This window comes from Embiotoca jacksoni, unplaced genomic scaffold (genome assembly GCF_022577435.1).
Source record: "Embiotoca jacksoni isolate LCO1_2020_lvr unplaced genomic scaffold, fEmbJac1.0.p SCAF_76, whole genome shotgun sequence".
Classification (NCBI taxonomy): domain Eukaryota; kingdom Metazoa; phylum Chordata; class Actinopteri; family Embiotocidae; genus Embiotoca; species Embiotoca jacksoni.
Window position 1 is genome coordinate 136,744 of NW_027185432.1, and position 19,601 is coordinate 156,344.

The following is a 19,601-nucleotide window of genomic DNA, read 5'->3' on the forward strand; positions in this document are numbered from 1 at the left end:
TCTGTTTATTTACTGCCACTATAAAAAGGTTTTAAGACAAATTAAAAGCAGATTTCTTAAAATATGGGCAATTATCCAAAATATTAGAAGAAACAAACAGTACTTGGTGTAGCAGAAAAATCTCAACACGACCACCAACAGACTGAGAAATCCGCTTTATTTGGATCGACAAGTTCAGACGGTACAAAAGAAACGGAGGTATATTACTAAAAACAGTCCAATTCAAGTAAGAAAAGAGTCCTTTAAATGCATAAGTGAGGTTCCCTCGGTGGGGGGTGGTGTTCGTGGTGCCAGCAGGGATATTCAGTCTAAAGGCGGAACGAAGAAGCTCTTACACACTGAATGCTGAGTATGCGTCGGTTCTTTCTACATAAACGTGATGAGTACGGGGGAACAAACAGCCGCGTCGACTTTTTATACTCGACGCACGTCGGTTTTATCATCCACAGATTTTTAAAAAAAAAGCTAATTAGAGACAAGTCCGTCGTTTCTGCCGCGTCAGCTCTTTAAAACGTTGGAAACTGATGGACTTCTTGCAGGAGTGAGTTCGTGTTACTAAAGCATGCAGAATGTGGGTGAATGAGGGTTAAAACGTGGCTCCGTCCACAATGACTTCAGACCTGCAAACGATGGGCGGGAGACGCGTCCCACAGAGTTGTGTGTTTGAGGAGTACAGGTTGAAAACGAAGGCTGACCTGGATTATAGTCGTCTTAAAAAGGTTCACCTAGATCTAAAAACACAAAGCAGAAGCAACGGCAGCACTTCTGTAAATCACACAAACTAATAAGCTAGAAAATCCAGAGGTTTTACACGGAGAGGCTGAGGTCCTTTCAGGCGAGGGGGCCCTTTATCACCAGAACACACGCCGAGCAGTCAGTCAGTCACCTGACATGATTCATGGGGGGAAGGAGGGAGAGGGGGGGGTTTGCAGCAGTGGTCAAAAAATATACATACTGTGTGTGAGGGCTCATTCACAGACATGAAGACCCTTCGGCCAGTACAGAGTTAGGTTGAGGTTCGGGTTACAACACAAACCAGCAGTCGGTTTCATGATGTTTTCATATTTAATTTCATTTTAAAGAAAACTAATGTGTCTCGTCGCGCCTCCTACAGCTGACAGAAAGGTTTCTGTCAGTGGAACTGACGACGGCTCCTCGGGAAGTTGTACTTCACGTATTTTTCACAAATTTTTCTTCTTTTTTAGAAAAGATGAATAACGAAGTCGTCCCGTCGGTTGGTCTAAATGTGTGATCGCTTTCACTGCTCACGTTGTGGACACGACGCTGCAGGAGCGCTAACGGTGATGTCAGGCGTGGCGAGAGACGCGTGTATGACAGACGGGGAGGAGTCTGACGACCCGGTGACATCGTCAGCTCCGTGGTTTCCTGGTTGAAGTCTGTATCTGGTTATTTTACAGGACAAACATCCGTCGGGGGACATGATCAGAAACGAGGAACGGCTCGTTCTACGCCTGCAGGACGAACTCTGAGCTCTTTGGTGACGTTTCCGTGAACTCGCATTATGAAAGCAGGCATGCTGGATAAAGTTAAAGAAAACGTACGCAGATTGGAGGGAAATCGAACTTCCTGATGTTTGGAGCAGCTACATGAAGCTGGATGATGAAAACCCTACATCGCTCGGGTGTGCAGTATGCTGGAGTTATTAACTGACCTCACTAACAGACCCTCGACCAGTCAGCACTTCTTACTCCCAAATATTTGTCCCACTCTCCTTCTTACTCCTCCTTCTCCCCCTGCTGCTGCTCCCTCTACAGCTACCACCGTGTCTAACAATACTATTACATGTCATACTGTTGGCTGCTCTGGCTGGAGGGCAGGAGTGGTGGTGGAGGAGGAGGAGGAGGAGGGGGAGGAGGAGGAGGTGGGGCTGCTTCCTCTGAGGCGGGGGGCGGTGCGGCAGCCACATTAGGGTTGGATGCAATAGAGCTGGCTTCCTGGGCTGCCCCGGGGTCCGAGGAGGCTGCTGCTGCTGCTGTTGTTGTTGTTGTTGTTGTTGCTGCTGTTGTTGTTGTTGTTGTTGTTGCTGCTGTTGCTGATGCTGCTGCTGCTGCTGCTGCTGCTGCTGCGCCGTCAGAGGGCGGAGGCGGCATGCTGCTGCTGCTGCTACTGCTGTCATCACTTGGAGCGCTGCTGTTGGGAGTGCTGCTCTCCCTGGAGGGCTCCGGGGGAGGGGTGGCTTTATCAGAGGCAGAGGAGGGAGGGTCGGATGGAGGGGGCGGAACCGCCTGGTGGTCTGAGGGGGGTTCTGGAGGCGCTGCCTCATCTGCAGAGGGGAAGGTGGGACAAAGACATTGAAGGTTTAAGCAGTTGGACAAGAAATGGTCTCCAAGTGTTGCATTAGTCCCTTTCTATTGGTGATAGACAGCTCCTGATGCACACGAACGCAGCACGGTGATGCACACGGAGCAGGAAACAACCCTGTGTGTGTGTGTGTATGTGTGTGTACCTGTCTCCATCGGTGTGGGCTTGTCCTCCTCCTTGGTCCCTGAGGTGGGGTTAGCTGTGCTGCTAGCATTAGCACCACTCTGCTCTGCAGCTTTGTTTGCAGCAGCCTCCTGTTGCTGCTGTTGTTGTTGCTGCTGTTGTTGTTGTTGCTGCTGCTGTTGTTGTTGTTGAGCAGCCTTCTCCGCCTGCTCGGCCGCCTCGCGCTCCCTCTCCTCCGCCCGGCGCCTCGCTGCCTCCTCAGCAGCAGCCATCTCGGCGGTGAGCTTCTCCATGTCCACCTCCACCTTCTGACTGCACAGCTGGAGACACAGGAAGCAACGACGACACGCAGTTCATTCACAGAAGGACTGAAGCAGAAGAAACTTTGCAGACGGTAATCTTTGAGAGTTGAATGTGATCTAATCTGGAGTTCGGAGGCCGTGAATGTGTGTCTACGACACTCGGCCCTCTCTAGGTGGAGAACTTTTTGCTCTACCCGCTTCAGTTCAGAGTTGAATGAGTCGGTGGTCTCCAGAAAGCGTCTCTTCTTGTCCTGGTGGCGATCCTCAATCTGCAGAAGTTCTGCCTCCAGCTTCCTCTGAAATCACCCGGACGCACATGAGGTTCAGCGGTCATGGACGTGAAGCTTCTCCGATACTGCCGTCACAGGTTTAAACAGCGCGACCTACCTGGTGCACCATGAGCGACTGCACCTGCCTCTTGAGGACCTGCATGCGGGCCGTGGTGACCACCGAGCGGACGTCGGGCACCACGATCTCGCTGAGGATGTCGCTGATGAGGCGGTGGTTCCTCTGGAAACGCGCTGCTGCCGTGTGCTTCACTGAAAAACCATCATCGTAGTCTGGTGGAGGAAAAAACATGAGATGAGCGGACCTCCGAGAGGGCGGCAGACAAACTGATGTCTGAAGAGTTTGATTGGTCGAACCGATTCAAAACATCCAACAAACATCACAGGGCCTGTATCTACATTATATGAACCGCTTGTGGATGTGAACTTGCCATCGGGGTCCTCGGCGGGCTGAATGCTCATGTATGGCTCTCCTTTGTCCATGCGGCTCTGCCTCTGCCTGCTCTCCTCCTCCATGGCTGCCTCGGCCCGGTTCTTGGCGTTGACGTAGGCCAGGTAGGCTGGAGAGTTGTGGTACGCCTTCAACGAGTCGTTGTACTCGATCTGAGAGAGGAGAGAAGGATTATACCTGTACTTGTCCGGAAACTTTTACCATCTCATGACCCTTTTGTTAAATGTCAGGTGTTCATACTTTGCTGCATTGTGAAGTGACGTCTAACGATTAAAGGGATAATCCACTCAAAATAAATCGTTTGACCATCAAACCCAGAACTTCCCTAAATATGTGTTTGTAGGAAGGTGGTTGAGGTCCCCATCCATCCACCCACCCATCAGGGCTCTGCTCTCCCTATGTGGTTAACAATGTATTTTAAAAAAACAAATCCACTGGACGAGAACCACCAGGATGTTTAAAGCCTGAATGAGTGAAGCCGTGTTTGACCTGCAGGTTCCTGTTCATCACCATTACAGTCTCCTGCTCTCAGAACCAGGGGGCGACTGAGTTTCAGGGCCGACACAGATTATTGGTTATCAAGCAGACCAATAAACTGATTTGGAACCGATATGCATTTGCAGTAAAAAACTAAAATCTTTTGTGGCAAAATTTGGAATAACAATAAACGAATCTTATTGTGAAGGTACACGTCAATTTGGGGTGTTTATTGTGAAAACAAAGAAATACTTAGTACAGCGTCGAGGACAGCGGTGTTTTTAACTTCTTACCTATGAAACAGTCCTCTGAGCCGCTGAAGGCTTCTACCTGCGACAGAAGTGAGCTCGTCTGTGGCAGAGGAGCCGTCAGCGCTGATTGGCCATTACGCGTAAGGTGTAACCAATCAGATAAAGCTGGGGGCGGGACTTTCATAAAAATGCAAAATATCATCCCGGATAATCGGCCGACCGCTACAACGAACATCTGGCCTGTAGCTCGTTTTCCATGTTAGACCTTCAGCTAGCGCTAATTCACAGATTGACAAAAAAAATTCTGATATTTGATTATTTTGATGATGCGTGAGGCATTTTGTGGTCACCACTTCCCGTTGAGACACCTGTGACAGGAATGAAAAGACAAACAGCGGCTCACCTTCTCAGCTTCGTACTCGTTGAGGTAGTCCTGCTTCTCTTCGTCGGTCAGGTCCCTCCACATCCCTCCGATGATCTTTCCGATCTCCCACAGCTTCAGGTCCGGGTTGGACGCCTTCACTTGGTCCCATACCTAGCATGTGCACACAAGTAGTGGATCCACACACACACACACACACACACACACACACACACACACACACACACACACACACACACACACACAACACATGACACACAACACATCAGGTCACCGCAGGTCCACTGAAGACGAGCGTAAATCAGGTTAGTCCGAGACAATGAAGGAACTAAAGGAGGAAAAGTGCAGAGGAAAGAAACAGTTCCCAAGATGATGCATCGAACTCGGTAAAGCATTTGAACTGTTAAAAACCAGCTCAACAAAATGGAATGAAATCTTTATTTTAAAAGAGAATCTAAGGATTTCTACCAAGAGTAGATTTAGTCTTTGAGCAGCATTCAAAGCTGAAGTTGCAGCTCTGACAGGAGAGATGAGATGTAGAGGGGAAGTACAGGAGCAGGAGCAGGTCAAGGAAACCAAAGGTTCTCAGTTCCCTTCAGGGTTGACAGACACACACACACACACACACACACTGTGAGCCAACAGAGGGAGATAGAGGGGAGAGAATGTCCACTGGGTGGAGGAGGAGGAGGAGGTGGTGGTGGTGGTGGTGAGGCGTCATGGCTTGGCTGTTTCCCACCCTCAAACCCCTGCCAACTTTTCAGGGGATGGGAGGACAAGCAGTAAAAGCAGACACCGTGGATGGGTGTCTTACCTTCCTGCTTACCTTCCGGCTGTACCGCATGTAAGGCATCAGGGGCTTGTCTGGAGGTTTGGGAGGCTTCGGCACGGTGATGCCCGTGGAGTTCTGTGGAGAGAAGAGGAGAGGGGAGATGGAGGGGGAACAAAAAATAAATAAAAGGGCAGGTTTAGAGAGAGGGAAAGCAAAAATAAATAAAATTTAAAAAAAATAACATCATCTGATTACAGTCTGATCACAGGGTGAAAGGTGAAGTAAGAAATTTGAAAAAGACACAAACCATACAGTCTGTTTGTACCACAGTCCCTCCAGGAAAACGCGATAAAGATAATCAACGCAAATGCCGCAAAATTTTTAAATTTGCGTGGTTTTTCCGCAAAAAACATCATCAGAATTTGAGCTGAAATTATTAAAAACATAAAGTAAATCTTTTCAAACAGAACTGACTTAATTACCAAAAATGACTCATCATATCCATCCAGAAAGTCTCTGCTCCTGTTTTCATCACCAAATAAAACTCTGTTCACCGGAGGAAACCGGAACAAGAGGAGAAACAGGAAGTGATGGGGTTTGTGGGAGATGTGTTCTTCACATTAAAATGATCTGATTAAATGTTTGTGATCAAAGGAAGTGATTCCATATTACTGGATGTTAAATGAGTTTTCTCCACACGTCCAGTTGTCAGAGACGTCTCTTTGTTTGTTTCATCCAGCAGGTCTATGTGTTGAATGAACATGAATTAAACAGCATCTCATCTGTCTTATTTTGACAGCTGATGTAGTCCTTGTTTCTATATTCCAGTCACAGACGGTCTGTTCTGGAAACATACACAGCTTTTAGGACCTTGTAGGAACTTTGAGCTTCACGGTTCACTAAATTCAATAAATAAATAAAAAAGATTAAAACTAAAATATTTCTGTGATGTGCAGCATGATTATTATCACAGGAAGTGATTACAGATTTATTACTTTATCAGGTAGAGGTTCTTTCTCAACTTGCAATTTGTTGTAATTCCCACAATAGTCACTTGAAACTCGAGAAATTACATCACAATTTTTCAGAAAATCCACCATTTTTGCATTTTTTTTGTTCTGGAAACATACGCAGCTTTTAGGAGCTTTGAGCGTCATGGTTCTAAGTTTAATAAATAAATATAAAAAAAGATTAGAACTAAAATATTTATGTGACACAGGAAGTGATTACAGATGTATTACTTTATCAGGTAGGGCTTAAAATTTTTTTTTAATTGTTCTTTCTCAACTTTTTCTAATTTCCGTATAAAACGCCACAATTGAAATCCCAATTTTTCAGAAAATCCGCCACAAAAATCTAAAATGTTCGATCACAACAATCACGAAAAACTCCTGGAAGGACGAAAAACTCCTGGAGGGACGGCCTCCCGAGGACGTCTGCACCAAAACATGCTCACAGCTCACATTCGCTTCAGATTAACTTTCCCTGGAAATGGCTGAGCCAACTGTGCAGGACAGCAGCAGTGTTATTAAATGTACTCATTATATCAGCACATCATGGCTGCCATATTGTAATTAACGGTTCATCAATCAACAGACGACATGAAGCGGCTCGTCTGAGGGAAATGTTTTATCAAATATATCGACTGCTTGTTGAGCGCACTGAAAATGAAAAAAACAGAAAAGCTCGAGCAATTTCTTTCTTCCTGGTTTTGTATCAATGTAAATGAGTCATTTAAGAATTATTTAACACTAAAGAAGCATGTTTTCCTCTGACACCCACAAAAAGATGTTTGTTGTTTTTTTATGGGAGAAAATGGACCGCTCACTTTTTCATTCACGAAAACCGAGGGTTAAACGAGTAACTTGAAGTCCAGAGTTTGTCTGTATTTGTAACTGAAGAGGAGATTACGTGTTGTGTCACTAACTTGTATGTATTACTGATTGATTTAAAACGGAGGTAATTTTTTACCTCCAACCTCTTAGAAAACTAAATTTAAACAACTGAATTTGATGTTTTACAGCAAAATGAGTTAATTCAATATTCTATCATATTACTTTAGATATTAGTCTCAAGTTGTTCTGGAACAGTGTGTTGGCCAAATAAGCATCCAAACCTCAGCCATCCAGTCGTTTCACTGTATGAGAAATAACAAAAGGTAAAAGCATGAATCTGAACACGACGGGTTTTTGACAAATGAAGAACTTTTCCTTTGTTCAAATACTCCAATGATCATAAATTTCCTCAAACGTAAATCTAATATTGTTCATTTCAATTTTTCCAAAAATAATTTCTGTATCAGCCCCACCGCCGAAGCCTTTCATACGACCCCCTACATCTTGTCCTGAGCCCCATACAGGTTCCTGTTGTTATTCTAAAATGCCTCCATCAATTCATTACCCTGCTGGAGCCTCCGGAGCTCCCTCCCAGCCGGAGGTTGTTGTAGGCCAGATGGCTGTAAGGATTGTAGCCCACAAACCCTGGGGTGGAAGGCATTTGCTGATGGAAGACAAATGAGACAAAACACGAATGAGAAATGGCTCACAAACAAGAGGAGGAAGAGGGATAAACATAAATAAGTGAAAAGGAGGGGAAAACGTGAAGATATATGTTGATTTCTTTTGCTTGTTTGTTTTCCATGACCTCATCATGCAAGGCAAAAAAGGCAACTGGCGTGCAGGCTGGCATTCAGAGAGAGGGCACAACATGTAAATCCCATTCAAATAGTTCCGTGTTCAGCACAAGTAGCATTTAATTTAACCGCGTGTCAGCGCCACGCCATCTCGGCTTTACACAGTGTTGTGCCCTGCTGCTGAATGGAAGGAAATGAAAAGCATCAGAACAAGCGCTTTGACTCTGTAACTCTTCACATGTCTGCTAAACATTAGAAGCGCTCCACTCAGACATTTGAAGTTCTTAAAATCAGATTTCAAACCAACTTGCTCCCCTCGGCCGTATCGTCTCGTAACGGTGCATAAAGACCCCGTCTGTGCAAGACCTCAAACAAGTGGTGGCATGACAGGAAAAAGCAGGAGTGGAAGCGACGATGAAGAGCTGAATAAGATTTGTGGCGACCTCGCTGTGTTCAGACGGAGAGAAAGCGAGAGAGGACTAACTTGGCCACTAAACAGTAAAGAATAAGAGTGGAGGTGAGAGTGGGACACTTACTGTTGTTGGCGCGGGGGGAGGGGGTGGGGCGTAGGAGGGGCGTTCTGAGCGAGACAGAAATAAAAAGGAGAAAAATGAGGTTATTCTGCCGTTACATCAGCATGCTGTGGAGAATTTACAGACTTGTTTTTGTGTCTTGAAATAACTGCGTCTTTCAGTCGTTTCACGGGCACGATATTTTAAATTGTGATTATTTGTTTATAGCCCCATGTTAATTATGGCATATGCCTCCTTCACACACACACACACACACACACACGTAAAAAATAAAAACACACACACACACAAGGCAAAGGCTATTAATGAGAGGAAAGGGAAACACTTCTCTTCACTGATGGTTATTTACTAAACCGTGACACATGCCGTTTGCTCTAATAAAAACAATACCACCATTCAGGGCATGTTTTCTTCGTGTTATGAACATGTATATGGACTTACTTGACATCGTGGCTGGAGACTGGGCTAAGCAGAGCAGGCTATTTCCATATTGGTCAAACTACGAAAGAAAACATTGGAGAGAAAAAAATAAATAAATCAGCCACACAAAATAGCTCAACTATTTCAGTTTAGTAGCTTGGGAGAGTAAAAAGCAAAAAGAAAGTAATAAATGAACAGAGAGGAATAGAGGTAGGAGATTTAAACCTAAAGTAAGGTGATTATAAAATATAATCATCGCCACGGCCCTTTGTGAGGGAAAACAAACCCGCATATTACATTGATGTCAACGGAGAATCGGAGGAAGTTGAGCTTTTTCCTCCAAACGGCTGCTTTAAACTAACCGGTTTAAATAATAACGCCATGTGGAAGAGTTGCTGTGTGGTTAGTTACACCAACAATGATGTGAAAAACTCTGATGTCCGATTTGTTTCCCTGTCATGTCCTAAAAAAGATCCTGAGAGAAGGGCTTTATGGCTCCACTCTAAAGAAGGGAAGACTGACGTGACCTGAGAAATGAGGGATCAAATTAAACTTTGTTACCTATCCAGCGTGTTTTACGGCAGGCAGAGTGGAAATATGACCCATAGACACATTTTTAAAGTAATTCTGATCCGGTAGTTTCAGACGGATTGGTGTTGTAACGCTGTTTTACATCGAAGTCTATGAAGAGAGTCGTATGTTCTCCCTCAAAAGGGGCGGGGACGTTTCTGAAAGCCAAAGTTCCCGGATGTGCCGGTCTGCTCTATTGGCTAAATTATCTACAGCCTTATTTTATAATATTATATATATATATATATATATATATATATATATATATATATATATATGAAACACCAAGAGGATGTGCAGAAGTCTGGTTTTCTCTCAGTTCACTTGAATTAAAAAAATATATAATGAAAAGTGACTATACTCATTATTTTTGCCAATTATTTTTTTTTTTGTATAAACAACCGAAAAACCTTCCGTCGCTGCTTTAATGACAACAATGGCTGACTGGGCTTCAAATGCTAACATTAGCTTCTTAGGCCTGGCCAACACTAACACAGAGAACATTTGCCCGGTCTTCGTTTTGCAGCTCACCGTCAAATTAAATTAATCATGACGCAGTTTGGTTACAAAAACGCACAGAAACACAAACGGCTGTAGGACGTTTGAATAAAGCGGACTGTTGAAGCTAAGCTAACGGAAAATAAGTCAGCAGCTCTCGGTGCCGCTCACCACATGGAGGCCATTCGGTAGCCTTACAAGCTAAATATTTAACCAGACACATGTAGGTAGTGTCGACATAAAATATACAAAACCGCAATTTTCTTTTTACATTTTCAACAAATAATGGTGTAAACAACGTAAACACACTCACTCAACAGTCCTTTGTTCACTCTGCGGGGCCGCTTGTTCCGCCTTCACACAGACCGGAAGTGTTCCTCCACATTTGGTCACCGGAAAGGGTGCTTTCAGAATAAAGGGGTATTTACTTCATATGCACAGTCACTGCTTGGCGGCGATTACCGGACTGTATATAACAAAAAATAAAGGCAATTACCGAATAACTCAATATAGATAAGACAAGGCTTTAAGTTCACAATACTTCCAATTAAGTAACATTTTTAGTCAATTTTTCAGACCAAGGATTGTGATTGAATGATAGTTTTGGATGACAGCGTTTACAAAGCAGAATGATCCTTTGCTTGTCGTGACTTGGGCTTCTTCCAAGTATTTGCGCATGTAAAAATGTATCGGCTTATTTGGATGAGTTGCAAAACCCAAATAATCAAATTACCAAAAAAAAAAAAAAAACGTCTTCGTGTCCCCAGTTTTCATAAACCTATCAGCAATATTTTTTTGGAGCACAGCAGAACCTTTTTTTTTTGCCTTCTTCCAGCCTTAAAAGAGTAACATGTTTGCATCTTATTTTGCACATGCAAATGTGTGCGTCTTGAAAGCAAATGTTGGAGTGTAATTGTACAAATTATTTAACTTACAACAAACAATATATTTATCAGAGTTATTTATAAGAAACAAACTTAGTGCCTTGGGATCTGCATCAGAGGTTATTAAATACATTCTGGTGCCCATTGCATCAGGAGACGTTTGAATCAATGAGAAAAACATAACAGGTATACAACTTGTAAATGGCATTATAACTTATTTACAGGTAGACAATAAAAACATGAGACAATAAAAAATGATAACAATAATTAAAGAAAAGGGTTATCTTGGTAACCCTTACCATAACCCTTTCAGCTGAGAGCTTTAGTTAAGGTCAAGTCCTTTCTCTCCTCAAAACACCTGGAGAAAGTCATCCGTGCATTTATCTCTTCTAAGTTGGACTATTGTAATTCTTTGTATGCTGGAACTGGTCAAAATCTTTTGTCACGCCTTCAGTTGGTGCAGCGAGACTTCTAATTGGTACACGCAGGCGTGAGGACATTTCACCCATCTTGAAATCCCTTCATTGGCTACCAGTCCAGTACAGAATTGATTTAAAAGTCTTAATGTTTGTTTTTAAGTGTCTAAATGGAGCTGCCCCTGCCCATCTGTCCGACCTGCTGCAGCCCTACATCCCACCTCGCTCACTCGGGTCTCTCGACCAACAGTTTTATTTGTTCCTCGATCAAAAATGACAACCCGGGCTGACCAGCCCTTCTCTGTTGCAGCCCCTTAACTCTGGAAAAACCTTCCCCTTCATATTAGGCTGTCATCCACTTTACCAAAGTTTAAAAGCCGTTTAAAAACCTTTTTATTTTCACTGGCCGATCCGCTTTGATCTGTACTTGTTACTTTTGTGATTTGTGTTCGCTCGTCTTGATTTTGATCTTACTTATTTTTATTAATCCAGTCTTTTCCAATGCATGACTGTTTGTCTTTGAGCAGCACTTTAAGCAACCTTTGTTGTGTTTTAAATGTGCTGTACAAATTCATTTTGATTGATTGATTGATAATTCATCACCATTTTAATTTTAGGATTTATGCAGACAACAGTAGAAAGCAAGTTGCATTCCTATTTTTGATTGTTCAGCATGTATTTTGGTATTTTATGCATTCTTAAGAGGAAAGGGACAAAAATCAAAACAAAGCTGTGGACAAACTGAGAACTTTGTAGTTCATAAAGAGTAAATAGTTCCTGAATCACTACAATCTACAAAGTGATCAGAGACGTTATTTGAATAGGAGTTAAACCAACTCTTTGTAGCCATATGTAAATAATATGTTGGGGACTATTTTTGCATTAAATGCAAACTGTTTTTATTTACATAGAAACATGACGATAAACAGCTTTTAGAATTTAGTGCAATACGTTGACCACTGAGTTGACCTGCGGGACATCACGGAGGTAAGACGTCCTCTCTGGAAGAAGGTTTTTGTTAATATTGCTCACATGATGCAGTTTGTTCATGTTGACAAAGTGAGGTTCTTCAAGCAAAGTAGAAAAGAGCATGAAGGGGAACTTGTGTCGTTTATGACGTCATGAATATTCTGAGGATTTCAATGCAATATCATGAAGGTTTATTTGGCAGCTGTACAGCATACAGTACATTTCTACAAGTGTCATTTTCTAATGGGGATAGTAGAAAGATAGACATATTTTTCCCTATTGAGAATTTACTGAAAATATTCTGTGTGTTTCAGGATGTGGCGCTCTGGTGAACCCTCGAACACCGGAGGAAATGAGAACTGTGTCGCACTCCATTCTGGTACTTGGTTCGACTGGAGTTGCAATAATGCTGCAGTGTTTGTCTGCTCAGACGGTGAGAGAAACAGATTATAATATCTGATGTTATAGTATATAATATCATTGATCCTTTGATCTGCATTAACCTGCATCGACTTGGCCAGCATCAGGAACCAAGCTGAGAATGATCACATTCAAAGTATGTCCTAGAACCGAGTGACGTGGATCGGCCTCTACAGAGACCCGTGGAAGTGGTCCGACGGGACGCCCATTTCATTTGGAATCAGGCACCTGCTCCTTCAGTTTCGGCTCGTTGAAAAACCTCCTGATGGGCGTGTGTTTTGCCGTTCCCATGTGAACTTTGTTCTTTGCTAGCGATTTTAAGCTACAATAACATCAGCGAGCTCTGGCTACATACTTTCTGAACAAAGCAAATTGCTGCTCTGCGGCAGATTTTAGATGGCAATGCCAGTCAAAGCAAACAGCCAATTGCAGCACACGACACACGATTTAAACTGCAAAGACTTTTTATGGGTTAAAATAAAACATAGGCAGACTCTTACTTCCAATCAGCACCAATGAAATGAAAATGAGTATGAAATAGACCAAGATAAAGAGATAAGGAACCTCATATTAGGTCATTTTAATAATGGCAGATTTAGCCACGCCCCTAATCTTGGCGGGTCCAGGTGGAAAGCAAGAGCAGGGGGAAACAATACAGGGGCAGATAATACATTATACATTTGTATTAACTGTTGGCTATCCAATTCAAACACTTCCTTTCTGGATTTTACTGTCGTTACTTATTTGTTGTAAATAATACAACCCTGTAGGGAGCAGGTAACCTTCTCAGTTCCAATGTCATATTTACAGGGACTAAGAGACAAACAAACGGAGCGGAGACAGACTTCGATCCACTCAGGGCGCCGCATGGACTTTAAATAAAACATGAAACCAGCTTTGTTGCCGAGCGGTTCTGTTTCTCCGGTCGTTTCCATCTCGGCAGTGCCTGAGTCAGCCGAGCTTCCGGCTGATCCAAAAAATGGGCAAAGAGATGCTGAGGTGGTCCACGTTGTAGACGATACTTATTCTATTTGGACTTTTGCGGGGGAACTGAAGCCGTTACATCTCTCTCTTCAGAGCCACCAGACTCCTTTGACAAAATCAGTCATTTTACCCAACACTTCCTGGTTTATCGCTGCCTCCATTGGTCAGTTTGTTTGCCTGATTGTGCGTCTTTGGTTTTAGTTTAGATCCGAACTGAGAAGCTAAAACACCACCAAAGTCACACAGTAACACAAACACGACTACTCGTCTGTACGCAGTCACGTTCAGGAAACCGAACCAGGATTTCACGGTGCCGTGGCTCCATCACCGAGCTCGGCTGGGAACACTCCTTCGTTGGTTGGTTGGTTTGTTGGTTTGTGTTTCTCAGATGAGTCGGAGACTGGAGGACTTCGGCCTGAGTAAAGACGTGAGGCTGAGCTGGAGGAAGCAGCCCGATGGAAAGATCTTCCACTCCGAAGAAAAAGAGGAGAGGAAAACGAAGGAAGAGATTACTTGCAGCCTTCCATGAATTTATTTGACCAATTAATTACTAGTGTTGTGTTTTTTGCAACTTTGTTTGTTTATCCTGAAGAATATTCATTCACGTTATGTAATGTTTTTGTGCTGTAGTCAGCAGTTTGTACCTTTTAGATGAGTAACCTGCATGCACAACATTTTCCATTTTTTTCAACTTTTTAAATATTATGTAGGTGAACTTTGCAAAGCGGCAGAAAGTGTACAGAAAAGATTCCAGGCCGCGGTTGAATTTGGAGGCAGGTCTGCCATGTTCAGAGTCATGCAGGTATCTCAGCATGTGGCTTTTTACACAATGTGTGCAGAGATACGGCCGACGTGCTGGAGCCAGATGAAGACGTGTCAGAGGACATTTACCATCATCAATCTCCACGAGCGCTTCAGGGTTGGTTTGCATTGAAGGTTCCACGATCTCCTGAAAAAAAAAAACGCCAGCCTGCGGTCAAGTGCAGAGGAACACCTGCTCACTGAAGTTTCATTTAGTGTCTTGTACAGAAAGAACACATCTCGGACCGTGGAGCTGCAGAATCATCAAGACTGCAAGACCAGAACTGAATGTTATTCAGGCCTTTATAAAAACCTGATTGATACTTTTAAACTTTAATACTCTTTCTGTGTAGTGTTATGTTTAATTCTATGTCCTGCTATGAATGCAGTTGCTTATGTGTGTTTGTGTTTGTGTATGTGCGTGCATATGTGTGCATTATATATCTTTGAGTTCTAGGTGCAGCTCCCTGATGAGCTACTGAGGGCATGAATGTGTGGGTGTATCCTATATTACATTACATTACATTACATTTAGCTGACGCTTTTATCCAAAGCGACTTACAATAAGTGCATTTCAACCATGAGGGTACAAAACCCAGAACAACAACAATTAAGAAAGTACAATTTTCTTCAAGATAGCCAAACTTCAAAGTGCTATAAGTAAGTGCCATTTTAAGTGCTACTAAAGTGCTACCTATTCAAGGTAAATATAAGTGCCGCCTTGCTCCGCCCATGCTCTCTCTCACCTTCCTGGCACCAGATGTGGTCTTCAGTTTGATTGTCACATTAATTATTATTATTTTGTGTTAGGTAATAAAAGGTCACCTTTTTTTTTTACATCGAACTCGGTGTTGTGTCCCTCCTTATGTTGCGACTTTCGAGCCGGTCATAACAATAGTTGTAGAAAGGCTGTTTAATGTTCAATATTTGTTCAGTTCTGTCCAATCATCATCCATCAGTGAGATCATCGTTGGCTTGTGAACGTTATGAAGCCTCCAGTTCAGTTTCTGTCCGTCACCATCTTTGCTAGTACGGAGCGGTTTGGAGCAGGAAGTGACCATATTTGGACGAGCTGGGGGAGGAGCCATCGGTGGATCTGACCGATCTGATTGGAAACCTGACGATACTACGTCCCGTCCACCGATAGCTGTAACCTGACTGCACCACAGGCCTGTCAATCAAACAGACACGCCCCCAAAAACAGGTCTTCTTGAATCTTCTTTTCTAATGAATGAGGGATTATTTTCAGATGGACCTCCAGAAAACTAATAAGAAGGAGTGACTTTAGCTAACAACACCGAGATAACTGATGGACACATTTTATTCACTTTTTGTTTACTGTTTGTTTTTTTCTTTAGTTTCATTTGGAGCTCCTCCAATTGCAACATTCATAACTAGAAATGATATGCACAGCTAAAGTATTACAGAAAATGAACCAGGGAGGCGGGATGTTACTGTAATGCAACGTTAACACTTCCTTAAACAGGTCACATGACATGAGTGGCTGCTCAGTGACTCACTGAACATTCAAACCCTGTTTGTTTCTAAATAGTGAGTCAACGGCTTCCAATCCGAACGGACCAGTGCTGTCATGAGCAGCAAGAAGGTTCTGGGTTCCAAACTGATTTCTGTGAGGAGTTTGCATGTTTCAAAAGTCCAAAGATATTCATGTTGGGTTCTTCAGTGATGTGACACCCTGACTGAACGCTCCCTCGAAGAGTGTTTGTGACGTTAGCGGTTTAGGTTGTGGTCAAGCTGAATGATGGGAGCAGCATAGCTAATACATTGTGCAGATAGTCTGTTTGTGTGTGTGTGTGTGTGTGTGTGTGTGTGTGTGTGTATTTATTAATTGCTCTTATTTTTTTCTAAAATAATTATTTTCACTGCTTTTCACTCAGCAAGACTTCCAAATTAAAAAAAAGTGAAAAGTGGTTTGAAAAAGATGGTGAAATTTCAAAATCAGATCATGTCAAAATAAAGCCTTTTTTTTTACATGTTTATTTCAGCAAAGGTTTATAAAAGTTGTCGATTCGCTCAGAACATCACTGAGCTTCCACAACCAAATCGTTATGTTGTGACCAGAGCTGTAGTTTTTATTCATTCCTCTTGTGACACACAAAAGGTGACCTGCATGATTTACAGTTTTATCACTACTTAATATTAACCAGTCTTTAGCTTTTAAATGTATATTGCCTTTACAAAAAGCTGTATTTTCTTTTTTTTTCTTCTCCTGAAACAAAATAAACACATTGTCATGACACTTTTCTGTTTCCTATCAACATTTTTCTTTTACACTCGTTCTGTAGCTTCACTATTGTTTTCCAAAACTGATACGCAACTACAAAAGGGAATACAAAAAAAAGGGAATGTCCAAATTAATTAACTGTTGCTATCTTAATGACATAACACACTTCAGGTAACACAACAGGTTGAGTCACATTCCTGTAGAAACTTCTGTGTTTCCGCGATCCGCGATGGAGCCAACTTCTGGCTCAGGAGGAGAGGAGATTAATCTCCTCGCTGAACATTGGGCTCCAGCCCCATACGGACTTGTATATTGTGTTTTCTCTGCCTCCTGTGCGTCAGTGTTTGGTGAGATTAAAGGACTTCCTGGTTCGAAAAGAAACCTCTTCCTACTGTGTCTGGGTCCGTTACAACACCATATCGCAACAAACACTGCAGGTCTCACAACAGGTGGAGTCACATTCCTGTAGGAACTTCCGTGTATCTGTATATTTCCAGTAAAATGAACGAATATTGTTGGCAGAGATTTCTGGAGCATCAGAGTTCTTTCATCCATCACCTGTATAAGAGGACGACCTGCATGCCTGACAGTCAGAGCTCTCAGCCGTCCCTGATCAGAAGAGCCAGGTGAGTCCACAAACTGAGGACATGACTTCTATCTAACAACTTCTCATCACAAATAATGTTTCAAATAAATGTCTCAACACCTGTTGGATGGAACAGAATTATAAAATGAAAACAAATTGTGAAGCAAACTTTTAATGTAAACTATTTATCCTGCCGTCATGGTGAACTGACGCTGACGGTACAATAGGTGAGTCTGCTCCGTGCTGTGGCGTCTCAGCAGGTGGTCACCATGAATCCTTTGGACATTGTGGACGTGGCCAACGGGGGGTTGGGCACGGGACTTTCACTTGCTTCATCGATTGCTAAAACAATACCGACACACCGGCAGTGCACCGTCCAGCTGACCAATGAGAGTTCCAGATACACTCTGTCTAACCCCAGGTAACGGTTTCTCCGTACGTTGTCCTCTTATCTTAAACTATGTTCTCCCACCGCTCAGATTGTCTCCACTTCCTGTCTTCAGGGTTTACATGGACAGTGGACGCTGCACCGTTCCGTTGCCGCCTGCCATTCGGCCGTCCTCAACCGGAGAGGCGCTTTTCACGAAGACCCCGAACACTGCTCGAGGATCCGTCGGCGTCTTCACGTACGATCTCTTCAACAACGACGCCAAAGCGTCCTCGGAGAAGCTCGCCGTCCTGTACCTGGTGCCGTTTGACCTCAACCTGAAGTCCATTGTCTACGCGGTGGGCGTCTTCGGCGTAGGTACAGAGTGCAATCGGCAACTTCTTCGCGAGATGTCCAATAACACGAGCGCGGCGTTCGTCCGAGGGAAAGCGAAGGCCGGCGGTCTCACACACAGCAACGAAACGGTCACCATCTTGGCAATGATGTCGGACTGCCCCACATCCGTCATCAAGCTGCAAGTCAGCGATTCCTGATAAACAATTTTCAAACTTACTTTTAAAAAAGTAAATGCATCTTTTCACAAATGATGTTTGTGGTTTTGTATTCTAATCGATAATATGACTTTAATATGTTGCATCAAATCAATATTGATCTGTCAGCTGATTCATGTTCTTCACTGTGAACTATAATAAATACATTTATGTTTGCATCAGTATCTATCAGTTATTGCTGAGCTGTCAAGAATAGTCACTGTGTTCATTTTCATTTAGTGCCATCAGGCCAAAGGTGAAGATTTGTCCAATACTTAAAATCCCTGAGAACTTTACAATTCAATTCAATTTTATTTATACAGCGCCAGATCACAACACAGGTTATTTCACGGCACTTAACACATTAAAGTCCTTACAGCAAGACGTTACAATATTATACAGAGAAACCAACAATTCCCACATAAGCTAGGAGGGAAAAAACTCCTCTTTAAGGGAGAAAAACCTCCAACAGAGGGAAGAAAAACTCCCTCTTAACAGGAAGAAACCTCCGACAGAACCAGGCTCAGAGGTGGGCGGTCATCTGCCTCAACCGGTTGGGGAGAGAGGAGAGCAGAGAGAGAAAAGGACAGCATAGAGATACAAGAGAAGAACTGTTGGTGGAGACGACAAGCGCAGGGCAGAGACATGCAGCTCCATGACGGGACATCTGGAAAAGAAAGAAGAGAAACTACGCGAGCGAAGGAACTGAATGCAGACAACAGATAATAAAAAGAAACTATGGGAGAGAAAAAGATGGTGAGGTATGAGTCAGTTAAAGAGTAGGAGGAAAGAAAAGAAGCTCAGCATGTAACGAGGTCCCCCAGCAGCCTCGGTCTATAACAGCATAACTAAGGGTTGTTCAGGTCTACCTGAGCCAGCCAATAGATACAATAGATAGGTTGATCTGATCTAATATGGAAGTATTAATTAAAGGAAAGACTTCCTTAAAAGGTTTAGTTGGGATGGGATCTAACAGACAGCTAGAGGATCCAGATGAAGAAATAATTATCGTTAACTCAGAGAGCTCAACAGGAGAGACATTTTCCAAGTTTACATCTGGTCCTACAGTTGTTTTCAGGGCTGCTGTGGTTAACATCACATCAGTGATGACTCTTTGTGACTCTTTGTCAGCCTGCTACAGTGCTGAAAAGAAACCTGGAGTTGTTCTTGTTGTCTTCTATTAATGATGAATAGTATAAAGTCCTGGCCTTATGAAGAGCTTTCTTATATAATATTAGACTCTCCTTCCAGGCCGGGTGAAATTCTTCTAAATTAGTGGAACTCCATTTCCTTTCCATCTTTCTAGTCGCTGCCTAGCAGAGCGTAATTCTGAGTTGTACCATGGAGACAACTTCCTC

At 43.1% G+C, this 19,601-nt stretch overlaps 3 protein-coding genes across 5 annotated transcripts in view; 1 reads left to right on the top strand and 2 right to left on the bottom strand.

The window, feature by feature from the left end:
* Positions 1-19,601, bottom strand: part of mpp2a (MAGUK p55 scaffold protein 2a) — a 70,851-nt gene that overhangs the window by 5,557 nt on the left and 45,693 nt on the right. The window lies entirely within an intron of this gene.
* On the bottom strand, positions 141-10,398 carry LOC138215465 (SWI/SNF-related matrix-associated actin-dependent regulator of chromatin subfamily E member 1-like). Of its 3 annotated transcripts, none has more exons than XM_069177639.1 (11): positions 10,334-10,398; positions 8,974-9,031; positions 8,536-8,579; positions 7,768-7,866; positions 5,422-5,502; positions 4,617-4,748; positions 3,466-3,637; positions 3,135-3,307; positions 2,942-3,043; positions 2,468-2,765; positions 141-2,284 (listed from the first exon to the last, which is right to left on the bottom strand). In XM_069177639.1, exons 2-11 carry the CDS (start codon positions 8,978-8,980, stop codon positions 1,800-1,802), a joined length of 1,593 nt encoding a protein of 530 aa, XP_069033740.1. In that variant the 5' UTR covers positions 8,981-9,031; positions 10,334-10,398; the 3' UTR covers positions 141-1,799. The 3 variants fall into 3 exon arrangements, with proteins under 3 accessions (XP_069033740.1, XP_069033739.1, XP_069033741.1); XM_069177638.1 differs by having other exon boundaries at positions 5,410-5,502; XM_069177640.1 differs by lacking the exon at positions 7,768-7,866 and having other exon boundaries at positions 5,410-5,502.
* Positions 17,577-18,382, top strand: LOC138215502 (DELTA-thalatoxin-Avl1a-like). The gene is made up of 2 exons (XM_069177698.1): positions 17,577-17,746; positions 17,829-18,382. Exons 1-2 carry the CDS (start codon positions 17,595-17,597, stop codon positions 18,244-18,246), a joined length of 570 nt encoding a protein of 189 aa, XP_069033799.1. The 5' UTR covers positions 17,577-17,594; the 3' UTR covers positions 18,247-18,382.

What these genes read in the sequence shown, in the direction of transcription:
- LOC138215502 (XM_069177698.1), top strand. Translation starts at nt 17,595, where the DNA reads ATGAATCCTTTGGACATTGTGGACGTGGCCAACGGGGGGTTGGGCACG. An exon ending in TACACTCTGTCTAACCCCAG is followed by an intron (nt 17,747 to 17,828) that starts GTAACGGTTTCT and finishes TCCTGTCTTCAG; the next exon opens with GGTTTACATGGACAGTGGAC.
- LOC138215465 (XM_069177638.1), bottom strand. An exon ending in CTCCCCCCGCGCCAACAACA is followed by an intron (nt 7,867 to 8,535) that starts GTAAGTGTCCCA and finishes GTCTTCCATCAG; the next exon opens with CAAATGCCTTCCACCCCAGG. An exon ending in TCAACTCTGAACTGAAGCGG is followed by an intron (nt 2,766 to 2,941) that starts GTAGAGCAAAAA and finishes CTGTGTCTCCAG; the next exon opens with CTGTGCAGTCAGAAGGTGGA.